The sequence below is a fragment of the Mustela nigripes genome, chromosome 17 (assembly GCF_022355385.1).
Source record: "Mustela nigripes isolate SB6536 chromosome 17, MUSNIG.SB6536, whole genome shotgun sequence".
In the NCBI taxonomy this organism is placed as follows: domain Eukaryota; kingdom Metazoa; phylum Chordata; class Mammalia; order Carnivora; family Mustelidae; genus Mustela; species Mustela nigripes.
This window is the reverse complement of record NC_081573.1, coordinates 17,215,261-17,229,864: the sequence shown is the minus strand read 5'-3', so window position 1 is coordinate 17,229,864 and position 14,604 is coordinate 17,215,261. Positions and strand designations below refer to the sequence as shown.

The 14,604-nt window shown below is 47.3% G+C and overlaps 1 protein-coding gene across 3 annotated transcripts in view; it reads right to left on the bottom strand.

Annotated features, from left to right (window-relative positions):
* TYROBP (transmembrane immune signaling adaptor TYROBP) overlaps nt 1-14,520 on the bottom strand; it is a 16,906-nt gene extending 2,386 nt beyond the window's left edge. The window contains exons 1-4 of one of the 3 annotated variants that reach the window (XM_059381326.1): nt 14,418-14,514; nt 741-767; nt 454-588; nt 241-284 (exon numbers count right to left, since the gene is read on the bottom strand). In XM_059381326.1, coding sequence (XP_059237309.1) covers nt 241-284; nt 454-588; nt 741-767; nt 14,418-14,499 — 288 coding nt within the window. In that variant the 5' untranslated portion in view covers nt 14,500-14,514. Of the gene's footprint in view, nt 1-240; nt 285-453; nt 589-740; nt 768-1,159; nt 1,297-14,417 lie in introns of those variants that run through there. The other 2 variants (XM_059381325.1, XM_059381327.1) reach the window with 2 other exon arrangements.
* Between the last annotated feature and the right edge of the window lie 84 nt (nt 14,521-14,604).

Here is a 14,604-nt window from a genome sequence, read left to right as displayed (position 1 = left end):
AAAGAAAGAAAGAAAGAAAGAAAGAAAGAAAGAAAGAAAGAAAGAAAGAAAGAAAGAAAGAGAAAAGAAAAGAAAAGAAAGCAGTTTTGGACAGATGCTCTCCAAGAGCCTTTGAGGGTTTGAAATGCTGCTGAGAAATTGGCTTTAGGGTCTAGGTTCTAGAAGGACTGGGGAAGTGTTTAAGACAGACACCCACAGGGTAGGAGTGAGATGTGAGGAAGAGAAGCAGGGTTTTCTCACCTGATAAGGCGACTCTGTCTCAGTGATGCGCTGTTTCCTGGTCACTGTTGGGGGGTTGGGGGGTAGTGCAGAATGCAGAGTTAAGGCGGTGAACTGGGATCCTTTTGCTGCTACAAAATCAGCCCTTCCATCATTGTCCCTTTGGCTGGTTGTGACTTGGGAGTTTACCCCTCCCTCAGAGAGTCCCAGGCTATCCCCTCCAGCCCCACTCACCCTCCACAGCCCCTCGCCCCCGAGGGAAGAGCCGGCCCAAGGAGTACACAGCCAAGGCAATGAGGAGGGTCAGCACCAGGTCCCCCAGCACAATCCCCGCCAGCACCCCGGGACTCATCACAGAGCAGTTGCATCCTGAGAATGTGAGACAGGGGTTGGGGGTTGTCACTGGGGGCTGGGAACTGGGAGGAGGTGTCAACAGGGGAAGGTTTGGAGAGCTTAGGGAACAGACAGAGATGGGGAGCTCTTTGGGAGGTAGGGAGGGGGACTACAGAGTCTAGGCCTACCGTCCTGTGCCTGGACAGAGCTGAAACCTGAGGAGAGAAAAAGAAGGTAAATTGAGGCAGGGGGTTGTGACTGGAGGGTGGGTGCAGAAGCTGGGGAGGATGGGTCCCGAGAGCCAGGAGATAAGAGTGGAAAGCCGTGTCTGGTGGGACCTGTGGGCCAGCGTCAAGGTCACTGACTGTGTTACTTCTACCCCGACTTGTCCTGTTGCAACACCAAGTAGAGTTCCCCCCACCCCCGCCGCTGCTACCAGAGGCCACATCTTGGGGTCTCAGGCTCTGAGAGACAGCCATAAGTTTTGGGGGACTGGGGCTCTGCTTTCCCCCATCTCCCTTTTTGGTTCTCTCTCTACCCTGCTCCCTGCTCTGCCCCAAGCTGAGCCCAGGGATTCGGGAGGTGGCTGTGATAGCCCCCAACTCACCACCCACAGTCAGAAGGAGAGGCAGGAACAGGAGCCTGGTGGAAGGTCCAAGGACCCCCATGACGCAGGCAACACCGCTGGACATCGGAGTCCAAGGGCCAGTGGGATGTGGTGTTGCGTCCAAGTGAAGGAGGAAGTCTGAGGTGGGCGGTGGCAGGAGGGAGGAGGGGACAGTAGAGGAGGAGGGACAGAGATAGATAACGCCAGGAAGAAACAGGCCAAGACACCCCCAGGGGGCCATGCTGTAGCCCCTAACCACTGGACATAAAAGGGGAAAGGGTCCATGTGCCCAACTGGGGGCCAACCATCAGTGTACCAGGAAGTTAGTAGCTATGACTGAAGCCACCTTTGCCTCTTCCTGGCTGGGCAACCTTAAATAAGTCATCCAACCTCTCTGGGCCTCAGTTTCCTTATCTGTAAAATAAGGAGTAAAATAGTGCCTATTTTGTAGGGGTTTGTGGGGAGCGAATGGATTAATGTTTCTAGAACAGGGTCTGACACTCGTCAGCTTTTTATAAGCACCAGCTATAATTATTTGATAATCAGAACTTTGTGATGTTTATAGGATATTAAGAGAGCCCTCAGGATCTGGGCACTAATGAGCTGCATTCTGTCCTAAGGTGTTAACCCTTTTAATCCCTCAGCAGCCATCTGAGGTAGACGCTTTTGTCATCGTCATCCCCACTGTACAGAAAGGTGCAGACACTTGCCCAAGGTCACGTAGCAAATAAATTTGGTAAGGAAACACAGGACACAAAGACAGATATCTGACCCTTAGAGAGAAGGAAAAAAGAGCCAAGAGGAAAGATACGGAAGGAGAAAGGGGTGGCGAGGCCAAGAAGAAGAGAGAGGGATAGACAGGGACACAGATATAGACAGCACAGACACAGGATTGGGGGTTTGGAAGGAGGTGAGTGGGGGACAACATGCAGACCACTGGGCTGGGCTGCGCTGCACCACCGAATGAGGAAGTAGCTGGAAGTGAGGACAGAGGGAAGGTGACCCAGGAGGAGACTGGGACTTCAGCTGGGGCTGGCTAGGAGGAACCTGAGGTTAGGGCACTGGGGGGATGGGCCCAAGGCAGGAAGCTCCCCTCCCCCATCGGCGCGTCACACCCCATAGCTCCCTGGGCCTGGTCTCAGGAGAGAAAAGGGGAAACTGGATGTCTGTCATGGGACAGATTCTGAGTGGCCCTTCCTGGTGGGGGGATTTGGAAGCCAGAGGAGGGCCAGGGCCCAGTCGGAGGCAGCACTGGCTGCCATCAGCCGCGAGCACCCAGGCCTGGCCCAGTCTGGTCGCTAAAGAAACAACATCCCCACCACCACCACCACCAGGCCTGCAGTGGGCGCAGAGAGAACAGGCCCCAGAGGGGCCTCGAGATGGCGGAAGCTGAATGAGCCTCTTGGCTTTCAGAGAGCAAGGGAAACTCTGAGCCTGAAGGGCTTCATCTGACTCCAGCACTCAGTGCTCTCGAGCTCACTCTGGCTGGGCTGGGGGAGCAGACTGTTGGGGGCATGGCTGCTGTGGTCCAATTTTATTGTGAGGATTTTGTGAGGTCTATCAGAGTAATGTCTGCCTGGCATGTTCTATCTGCTCAGTGACTCTTAATCACCGTCCTCCTCATTACTGTTATTGTTAGTATTTCAAGTCTCTAGTTCTGGGCTCACCTTGATAACCAACCTCCCTCAACCCCTCAGACTCGGCCTCCCGGTCTGGTCCTCCCGACTCCAGCCAGGCCCAAGCTGTCCCCAGAAATAGCCCTTATACTCGTGCACCAACCAATCAAGCAAATGTGGCCATACAGCCGGGTCTGTGTCCTGGAGCCCCCTACCTTTTAGTGGCTGAGATGTGGGGAAGTCTGAGGTATCCCAAAGGAACAGACGGGTGGTGGCAGATATCTGGGGTGGGGGGTGGAGGTGGGGGTGGGGGTGGGCTCTTTACCAACTAAAAATAAAGTATTAGGGCACCTGAGTGGCTCAGTGGGTTAAGCCACTGCCTTCGGCTCGGGTCATGATCTCAGGGTCCTGGGATCGAGTCCCGCATCGGGCTCTCTGCTCGGCAGGGAGTCTGCTTCTCTCTCTCTCTCTGCCTGCCTCTCTGTCTACTTACGATCTATCTCTGTCAAATAAATAAATAAAATATTTTAATAAATAAATAAAAATAAAAAAAATAAAAATAAAGTATTAAATATGTTAGCAACTGGTACGACTGTACTGGTACAGAGCACAGAACACTGATCCAGGCTGGTCGGCCTGGGCTCTCCGTGGGTGGATGGGCCATTGGATGAAAAAAGGGTGAGATGGAGGGCACCCAGCTGACTGGGAGACACCCCTTACCCAGTGCCAGGCTCCAGGAAGTAGGGCTGCTTCACCTCCCATGAGATCTGTGAAGTGTCTTAATCTGTCCTGGCAAGCAGCCCAAGAGTTGGGCAAGGCCCAGGCTGACTCTGCCAGAAAGCAGGCAATGTGGTGAGCCTGTGACAAGCTCGTCTCTGTGGAAGCGACAGCCCCTCCCTACTCTCCCTCTTCTACTTTTGCCCCCTACAATCCATCCTCCCCATAGTGGTCAGGGGAGGCTTTTTGAAAAGTCAGGGAACCAATTTTGTAAGTGGCTAAAAATTGTGAACAGATACATCACAGAAGAAGAGACCCGGATAGCCAATAAGCATGAGCGAAAGCGTTCAACATCATTAGTCATTAGGGAAATACGAATTAAAACCACAATGAAATACCATTACACACCCACTGGAGTGACTAAAATGAAAAAGACTGACCCTCTCGAGTGTCCGCAGAGACGGGGAGCAATTGGAAATCTCACGCTGCTAGTGGAAATGGAAAACAGAACCACCACTTTGGAAAAGAGTTTGGTAGTTTCTCATAAAGGTAAATATTCACCTACTCAGAGATCCAGCAATCCCACAGAAGCAGGCATCTACCCCAGAGAAATAAAAAACATATACTTACATAAAGACCTGCCCATCTTTCTGTCCTCCCCTCCTACCCCTCTTTCCCTCACTTCCCCTACTCCAGCTACACTGGCCTTCAGTTTCTTGAGTCAAGTTCATTCTCACCCCAGGGCCTTTGTACCTGCTGTTCCCCCTGCCTACGATGCTTTTCTCAAAGTTCAGGTAGAGTCAGCCCTTTCTCACCCTCCAGATATCAGCTCAAATGTTACACCCTCACAGAGGCCTCTCCTGCCCACCACCACTCAAGCCACCTCCCACCATCAATTTCATTTTCTTCCTGTATTTATCATACCTGAAGTTCTCTGAACTGTGTGATCCCATTTTTCCTGTCTGCTACTTTCTCTAGAATGGAACTCCATGAGAACAGGAACCTTCCTGCCTTCTTCACTGTTATATCCTCAGCACAGTAGGTGCTCAGTAAATACTCTTTCAATATTGCAATAAACGGCCACCAGTAATGGGTTGGATGAAGGATGGCTCTTGAACCCTGCAGAGGTCTAAGGGATCCCAGACGTGCCCACCATTTCTTTTTGAATTGATCACTTGTCAGATAAGAATACTAGTGTCTGCCAATATCCTCGTGCTGCTTCTTCTTCCATGAAATTTTCAGCAGGGCATCTGCCCACCAAACTAGAAACTGTATTTTCTGGCTGCATTTGTGTGTAGAGTGGTCATAGAATTTTGTTCTGGCTGATGAGCAATGTGGGAATAAATGAGCAATTTAGAAGTCCTAACCTTTGCGGACAGATGTACTCCACTCTTCCTGATTTCCTCATTCCCTGGAATTTGAATGTAGGAATCTTAGAACAAGTAGATGAGGGCAACATCATCAAAATGAAAGAGGGAGAAGACAGAAGAAGCCTCAGTGCATTTTGCTTTGACAAAGAACGTGGTGGAAGGGCCCTAACATTCTTGAACACATCCCCTTTGCTGTTTAAGTTAGTTAGTGCTTCTACTGTATGCAGTGAAGAACATGACTGCCTCATCTGGGTCAGGCGTAACCTTGGTTTAATGACCAGAGCCAGGAGGTGGGTGTAGGTAGCCTCAACTTGTGGAAGGAGTCCTAAGACAGTCACAGTGCGGGCAGTTGTAAGCCAGGTAGCCTGCCTGGAAAAGGCACCTCTTTCTTCTTCTCACTTTCAGATAAAATTCTGATGTGAATACCTAACTATTTCCAGATAAAATACAATGCTACATAACCACACAGGGGAGGAGAATGAGTGGGAAAGGATGGGCCCAAGTTGGATGGTTGTCGGGGGGCAGATAGACTGTAGAGGACTCCTCATACTCTTTTATGTTTCATCTTTTCAAAATTCTCTAAATTAAAAATTTCTTGAGGGGCACCTGGGTGGCTAAGTCAGCTAAGCATCTGCCTGCGGTTCAGGTCAAGGTTTCAGGGTCCTGGCAGGCTAGCTGCTCAGCAGGGTGTCTGCTTCACTCTCTCACTCTCCCTCTGTGCTCTCTCTCTCTCTCAAAGAAATAATAAAATCTTTTTAAAAGGGGGGGGGTACCTGCGTGGCTCAGTCAGTAGAATGTTTGCCTTCAGCTCAGAGCATGATCTTGGGGTCTTGGGATCAAGCCCCATGCCAGGCTCTCTGCTCAGTGGGGAGTCTGCCTCTGCCTCTCCCTCTGTGCTCTCTCTCTCTCTAAAATAAAAAAATAAAAATTGAAAAAAATTCTCTATTTTTCTTGTGGTGATGATTACATGGCTGTATGCACTTGTCAAAACTCACAAAATATACTAAAAAGGATGTATTTTACTCTATGTAAATTCTACCTGAAAAAAAAAAACCAAACTGTTTTAAAGAGATGAAAATTGTAAGCACCAAAAGAACTAGTAAAGAGGTTTCATGATGTCTTTATTTCCTACCAGGTGCAATGTTAACAAGTAAACAGATGTTTCCCACTTTGACTTCTGGGAAAATGCTGGCAAATACTGACTTGCAAGGTGAATGAAGCAGGATCCCGGTGATAGGCATTGTTTTCTCCCCTTCTATTAAAATAGAATTTGTAATTGGGTGTCTGGTCTCCTAGCCAAGACTATGTTTCTCAGCCTCTTTGGAGGCCAGTGAGGCCTTGTCACTGTCTTCTGGCCAGTGGAACGTGGGAAGAAACAACTTCCAGGTTGTGTCCCTCGAGGCAAAGATGTGGGCTCCCTTTCTTTGTCCTTCCTCTTGGCAGGAACATGACCCTGACACTGGGCATGGACAGACATCCTAGACCACAACAACTGACTTTTTATTTGTGAAATGAAGGTCTTTAAAATATAATTAGAGCAATGATCCATGGGTATATTAATTGTGGTTCATCTATGTCATAAATGCAGTCATTATAAATGAATTAGAATTCTTTAAGCTCATTTGAAGAGATTTTAATTGAGAAAAGTAAGGTAGGGAGAAGAGAATATAGTATGAGGCCAAACAGTGACCAGAAGAACCCCTTGTAAACATGTAGATATATGTTTGCATATTGAGAGGTGATGCATAAAATTGTGGAAGGAGACACCTCAGGCTGCCACCATTGGTAACACTGGTGACCTGGGTCAGGATAGGAGATCGGGGAGGGTAAGAGGAAAACAGGGTTGCAACTGAAAGAAATAGATGATAACAATAATATATATAACAAGATGCCTTTTATATCAAATTATGCATGTAAAATTGTGTTTATCTACACAGCAAAAACTGAATGACATTCAAGAGAATATCAACAGTGGAATCTCTGGGTGGTGAGATTTAGGTTGCTTCTGTTTTCTTTATTTTTAAAATTTCTGTTTTTACAGGAAGTATTTTTTTTTAAGATTTTATTCATTTATTTGACAGACAGAGATCACAAGTAGGCAGAGAGACAGGCAGAGAAAGGAAGGGAAGCAGGCTCCCTGGGGAGCAGAGAGCCCGATGAAGGGCTTGGTCCCAGGTCCCTGGGATCATGACCTGAGCTGAAGGCAGAGGTTTTAACCCACTGAGCCACCCAGGAGCCCCATACAGGGAGTATTTTTAACTTGTATAATCATTAAAAAAATTTTAATTTCAGAAAACACAACAAATACATAAAGGCAAATTTGCAGGGGGATAAAAAGACAGGACTTCTGCTGCCAGTAATGGTGGTCTAAGAAACCAGAAAGCACCATCTCACTGAGGAACAAATGAAAATGCAGGATGAAATATATGGGAAGAGTTACTCTAAGTAGCAAAGCACTGGTAAGAGGGTAAGGAAATACTACCCCAAACCCAAAATAAAACAAGAGAGGAACCAAGAGCACAAATGCCTTCGGAAGAAATGCTTTCACATTGTTCTAAGGGCATTTTCCAATCCAGAAGACAGTTTGGGACTAGAGAGGCAGAAGTAAATGCCCAGACCCACCCTGACCAGAGAGTCTGAACATAAGCTCTTCATTTTAAGCTGGGATCTGAATGCTGTTACACTCAAGGTAAGAGTGAGCTCGAAGTCACGTAGCCTTCATGTGAACTAATAGCTTATCCTTATATGCCCTAAGCCAGGTAAACCTAGGTCTTGTCCTGGATTAATATCTCCTCTGGAGTAACGTATAACTGTATTTGGTCTTCAAAGTCTTCCTACAAGTCTAAGACAACATGAACAAGAATAAGCAGAATCAATAGATATGACAATGTACATGCAAATACTTCAGATTTCTGACCATATCATATACACAAGTTTTCGTCCTGCCCCTTTTTGTAAATTATTTGTATGAACCCGGAATGAGCACCTATATTCCCTGTTCATCTGTGACCTGACCTTGCTGTCAGACCTCTGCTCTTTGCCCTGGAAAGGAACCAAGGAGACAACTGTCACACCACAGAGGGTAAAATAAATCAGACACCAAAGCTAAGATTTCATTTCTCAGTTCACCTATGCTAAGAAAGAGCTGTGGGGTGAGTCCGTTTCCCCTTTCTTCTTCCCACTGCCTGGAATGCGGATGTGGTGGGAGCCATCTTGGACCACGAAGGTCAGGCTGTTCCCCAAGTGATGGCAAAACCATAGGTTAAAGCAGCCTGGATCTCTGATACCATGAAGCCCTGGACTGTTGGTTTATTGGTGAGAGAGAAATAAACTTCTACTTTGTTTAAGCCACTGTTATGTAGAATTCTGTAATAGGGTTCATATCCTGCTAACCTATGTCCTACCTAAGTGCTCGTTACCCATGAGAGATTTCTCCTGTTTCTAAAACTCCCTTAGAAATATCAGTCTTGGGGGGCCTGGGTGGCTCAGTAGGTTAAAGCCTCTGCCTTCAGCTCAGGTCATGATCTCAGGGTCCTGGGATCAAGCCCCGCATCGGGCTTTCTGCTCAGCAGGGAGCCTGCCTCCCCCTCTCTCTGTGCCTGCCTCTCTGCCTACTTGTGATCTCTGTCTGTCAAACAAATAAATAAAATCTTTAAAAAATATATCAGTCTTACTGGGTTTGTAATATTATATCCTCTGAAGTTTTTAAACTTTTATTCACTCATGCATGTATTCATTTATCCAACACTATCTGTCCAGGCTCCTGGATGGGTGAAAGACATGTAATGATAAACAAAACTGCCCTCACAGAGCTTACATCCTATGTGGAGGGAGACAGGCAATAGACAAGAAAACTAAATAAATAAAACTTTCCTATTTTCAGAGATACCACGTTCTAAAATGTGCAGCAGAGACTGGCTAATTTGTCACTAAAATGGCTTCCCTTTGCTCCTTTGCACACAGCTGGACATTTCCCATCATCCCTTGCAGTCAGGTATGTAAGCCAACAGCACGTGAGCAAATGCATTTCTTTTTTTTTTTTTTTAAATTTTTTTTTTTAAGATTTTTTTTTTTTTAATTTGACAGACAGAGATCACAGGTAGGCAGAGAGGCAGGCAGAGAGAGAGGAGGAAGCAGGCTCCCTGCGGAGCAGAGAGCCCGATGTGGGGCTCAATCCCAGGACCCTGGGATCATGACCTCAGCCGAAGGCAGAGGCTTTAACCCACTGAGCCACCCAGGCGCCCCAGCAAATGCGTTTCATTGGACCTCCGGGTGTCACTCTAAAAACCTCCCACTTGTGACCCTCACTTCTTTTAACAACCACTATTAGAGAGGATGGCGGGGGGGCAAGGAGGCACAAGCCAACTAAAGTTGCCCAGAGCCAACGGATGGAAGGAGCCTGATTCCCTGGGTGACTCAGCCACAGATCCTGACTGCATCACACTATGGTGTGAAGGAAATATAGACTGTACTAAGCCACTGAAATCTGGGGGTTCCTTGGTTAATGGTAGCTAGTAATTTACCTTACCTAACACACTCCATAAAGCAGAGACTCTGGAAGACTACAAAAACGGCTCCAATTTTTCACCCCTCTCCCTGCCTCCTGCCATCTGACTTTACCATAACTTCCTTCAAGGGTGGAGTCTATTCCACTCCCCCCACCCCCTCACTGCCCTTGAATCTGAGCAGGTGTTGGGAACCGATGAGGTCAAAAGAATGTGGAAGAAGGAAATGGAGTGACAGTTGCCATCAACAGCTGATACAGGCTCTCTGACCAAATAAATTCAGGAAAAAAAAAATGCCCTGGAACTTTTGGGACACATGGTCTGGGAGAAAGAAGCCAGCTTCCACGTGAGAGCACCATGCTGGAGTGGCCCCGTGTGTTTGCTCTGATCAACAGCCCACTGACCTTTCATCTGACGGTCAACATTGCCAGCTATATGAGTGAGCCACCTTGGCTACCTGGACCAGTTGAGTTTCCTTTTCTTTTCTTTTTTTTTTTTTTAAGATTTTATCTATCTATCTATCTATCTATCTATCAGAGAGAGAGCGAAAGAGCACAGCAAGGAGAGTGGCAGGCATAGGGAGAAGCAGGCTCTGTGCTGAGCAAGGAGCCCCATGCAGGACTCAATCCCAGGACCCTGGGATCATGACCTGAGCCAAAAGCAGCTGCCTAAGCCACTGAGCCACCCAGGCGTCCCTCCAGTTGAGTTTTCAAATGCCTCCAGCCCCACTCAGCATCTGACTTCAACCATATGATGGACACCAAGTGAGCACAGCCCAGCCCCACTGAGCCCTTCTTGAATAGCTGATCCATAGAGTCAGAGGAAAAAGAAAATGGTTGGTTTAAGCTGCTTAATTTTTGGACAATTTGTTATGTAGCAAAAGATAACTGAAACACTGGGGTTGCAAACTCTACCCTAACCTGCATGCTACAGTAGCCAGACATGTAATGTAAGCCAGTGAGCAGGGCCTGGTGTGGGATAACAGAGCATGGTGGGGGACCCTGATTTACAGGGAATCCATGCTGTGCTGATCGAGGCTGTATTTATCCCCAGAACTGTTCATATTCCCCTTTCTGCCTGCATCCCAGCCACAGTTCCCAGTCTCCCCCTTTATCTGGATTTATCTGGGGTTCTGCCAGTGGGAAGCAGTGACAGGAGCCTGGAGAGTGGGAGCAAGGGGCCATGGCAATTCATCCCTCTCCCCGTGGTTGTGCCTCCTCACAGCTCCAGCCAGCCTGACAGTCCCACTGGGCCTCCAGTTTCTTTTAGGTGACTTTGTCTCTGGGCTTTCCTGATGCCACCTCCTCCCTTTCTTCCTCCAGCCTGGAGTGACAGTGGCTTCCCACTGTTGCTAATTTCTGATTGCTTCGCTGGCTCCCGCTTAGCCCCCCATCTCCTCCATCTGGTGCATAACCATCTCCATGCGTCAACATCCTCTGTTCTAATATCTGTATCTTCATCAGGCCCTCACAGGTAGAGCAGCTCCTGCCCACTGTGCCCAAACAGACAAGTGGGCTCCATGTTGTCAGATAACCCAACATGGCAGAAGGCAAACACCAAGAAGGTTGTGGGGTGTTCTGAATTTTCAAATGCTGTGGCTGCCAGTGGTCCTCTTACTTCAGAGTAGACAGAAGCGACAGGAGAGACCGAGGAGAGTACTTACTGGGTCAGTGAACAGACCTTTACTGAGAACCTACGGTGTACTGTGTGCAGGTGCTGTGTGAGGAGCCGGGGACAAAAAGTGGTAAACCAGAGAGGGGAGTCCCTGCCCTGTGTGCTTCCGTTACGGTAGAGGAAACAGAAAAGCAAATGGAGACAAAGGACAGCATGTGGAACATGCCAGGAAGAAGGAAAGGCGGGTGATACTGTGTGAATGGGGGTACAGGGGAGTCAGGCTTTAGTAGCAGTGACACGATGGCAGCAATGAGATGGGGCATCTGAGCTGAGAGTCTTCAAGGACAAGAGAGTCAGGCTGATGAAGATCTGGGAGAACCATGTTCCCAGAAGAGGGAATGGCCATCACAAAGTCCCCGAGCCAGGAAAGAGCTGGAAGTGTGTGAGGAACAGCGAGAAGGGATGGCTGGGGCAGAATGAGTGAAAGGGAGGGTGAAGGACTATGTGGGGTTCTGGAGGGGGTGCAGTGGCCACAGGAAGGAGCTTGGATTTTAATATAAGTGCAATGAAAAGCCGCTGGAAGATTTTAAGAAGGGAAGTAGTATGATCTATGTTTTTGAAAGACAATTCCCCGCCACCACCACAAAGTGTTGTATGAGGACTACAAATAGGACACAAGATTAGAGGCAGGGAAACCAGTCTGTAAACAATTGTGGTGGTCCAGGTGGTACACTGAATGGGGTTTGGACCAGGGTGTTAACAGTGGAGCAGTGAGAAGTGGGTGGGTTTGGGAGAGCTGTGTCACAGAAACCAGAAGGGGAGTTTTCAGACAGGACTGGTCTGGAGGACTTGTTAAAATGCAGACTGCTGGGTCTTGTCCCTAGAGATTACAGTTCAGTGGGTCTAGAGCAACATAATTTGCATTTCTAACAAGTTGTCATATGATGCTGCTACTGCAGACCCAGATATCACACTTTGAAAACCACTAGGTGTAAAACAATGCTTTCTAATAGAAATATAATGTAAGCCATGTGCATCATTTAAAAATTGGGGGGGCACCTAGCTGGCTCAGTCGGAAGAGCACGTGAGTCTTGATCATGGGAGCCATGAGTTCGAGCCCTGTGTTGGGTGTAGAGATTACTTAAATAAATTTAAAAATAAAATAAAATAAAATTTTCCAGTAGCCACAGTTAAAAGAAAAAAACAGGTGAAAGTATTTTAATAAAATAGTCCAGTCATATGTTTTATTATTAATACATCCCAAATACTCTTGTTTCAACAAGTTGACAATGTTTTTTTAAAATTTTTTTTTAAATCAGGGGTGCCTGGTGGCTCAGTGGATTAAGCCACTGCCTTCGGCTCAGGTCATGATCTCAGTGTCCTGGGATCGAGCCCCGCATTGGGCTCTCTGCTCAGCAGGGAGCCTGCTTCCTCCTCTCTCTCTGCCTGACTCTCTGCCTACTTGTGATCTCTCTCTCTGTCAAATAAATAAATAAAATCTTTAAAAAAAATTTTTTTAAATCGATTTATTTACTTGAGAGAGAGAGAGAGAGAGGACGAACAGGAGGGGCAGAGAGAGAAGAGAGAATCTGAAGCAGACTCCATGCTCAGCAAGGAGCTCGAGATGACGACCTGACCCAAAACCAAGAGTGGGATGCTTCCCTGCCACCCCGGCACTCCTACCTATTACCAATGTTTTAAAAACTCTTGAGATATTTTACATTCTTTTTCTTTTTTTAGTAATAAGTCTTCGAAATCCCAGTGTGTGTTTATACTTATAGCACATCTAAATTAGGACTAGTTAAACCTTCAGTACCCTGTGTAGCTAGTGCCTACCATACTGGACAGCACAGGATAGGCCGGCTGTTGCAGAACCAGCGTTAAGGACAGAATTGCCTCTTGAGTTTAGCTACATGGAAGAGTTTTAGCAACACAAAAGTGTCGGGATTTTTTGTGAAACAGAGGGAAAGATGGGGCACCTGGGTGGCTCAGTGGGTTAAGCTGCTGCCTTCGGCTCAGGTCATGATCTCAGGGTCCTGGGATCGAGCCCCACATCGGGCTCTCTGCTCAGTGGGGAGCCTGCTTCCCCCTGCCCCTGCCTGCCTCTGCCTACTTGTGATCTCTCTGTGTCAAATAAATAAATAAAATCTTAAAAAAAAAAAAAAAAAAAAAAAAAAACAGAGGGAAAGAGATGGAGGGGAGAGCATGTAGACACTTCCCTTCTAAAGTTTGGCTGTATTACTATAATGGATGGATCAGGCTGACAACACTGAAACCCAACACTGGATATTCATATCACAAACACAAAAGAAACATCCAGACATTATTATGTGCCTCCTGATTGAAGAACTCAACATCACCCATCACCACCCTACTCTTACCGCCCGGCTGGCTCAGTGGGTGAAGTCTCTGCCTTCAGCTCTGGTCACCGTCTCAGGGTCCTGGGATCAAGCCCCACATCAGGCTCTCTTCTCAGCAGGGAGCCTACTCCCCCCACACCCCGCCTGCCTGTCTACTTGTGATCTTTCTCTCTGTCAAATATATAAATAAAATCTTTTTTTAAATTAATTAATTAATTAATTAAACCTGAATCTGACCCAGCCTCTAGATCTACCAGTTTGCAGGACATAAAGGGGACAGAAGAACATAATAAAGGACACCAACAAATGCAACCAGCCAAATCAGACTGTGCGATAAATGAGAGGGAGGGGGAACCACCCTAGAATAAAAGACTTAAACAGGTGCCAACAAAATGCAATGCGTAGATCTTGTTTGGATTCTAATATAAGCCAGTCAACAGTTAAGACATTTCTAAGACAATCAGGGAAATTTCGGGACAAGCTGGGTATTAAATAAAATTAAGAAATTATTTGTTGTTGGGTGCGATAAAGGTTTTTTTGTTTTTTTGGTTTTTTTTTTTTTTTTAAAGAAACGTGTATTTTAGAGATACATAAAGAAGTATTTATGGATGAAAGCATATGATGTCTGGGATTTTGCTTTAAACTAATTTTGCGGGGAAGGAGGCAGAAAAATACAACAAGATTGGCCATATGTTGATAATTGCTGAAAAAAGGTGATGGGTACCTGGGGGATCATTACACTATTCTGTTTTTATGCATCGTTGAACATTACCATAGTAAGATGCAGTTTTTGGTTTTTTGCTTTTAAAGGGGGTCGAGAGGTAGCTGTGAAGGAAAAGAGAGAAAAGAAGGGGAAGGGATTTTTCCTCTTTTAAGACTAAAGCGCTATGAACAGGCTCGAGAGTTGACAGGGGATAGTGGCGATTGAGGAGATCCGCAGGCTGGCTCCAGGACATATACAGCGGTGGGGGTCTCGCTGGTTCTTAAAGGACCCCCGCCCTTCCCCCACATAACCCCGCCCCCTGCTGCTTCAAAGCGGCTGCGACTCCTGGGACAGAACAGTGGCCTATACCCACCTGCTAAGGTCCATCTGGTTTGACCAGCCCCCCGCGCTGGCGCAGCAGTCCCCCCACCGGGCGCCGGGCTCAGTTCCCACATCCCACAATCCCCCGCGCCGCTCTGGAGGCGCGCTCTAAGAGGGGGAGAGGCCTCTTCAGCCACCAGATTTGAGCAAGGTGAGGCAGAGGGTGTCGCGTAGCCTTC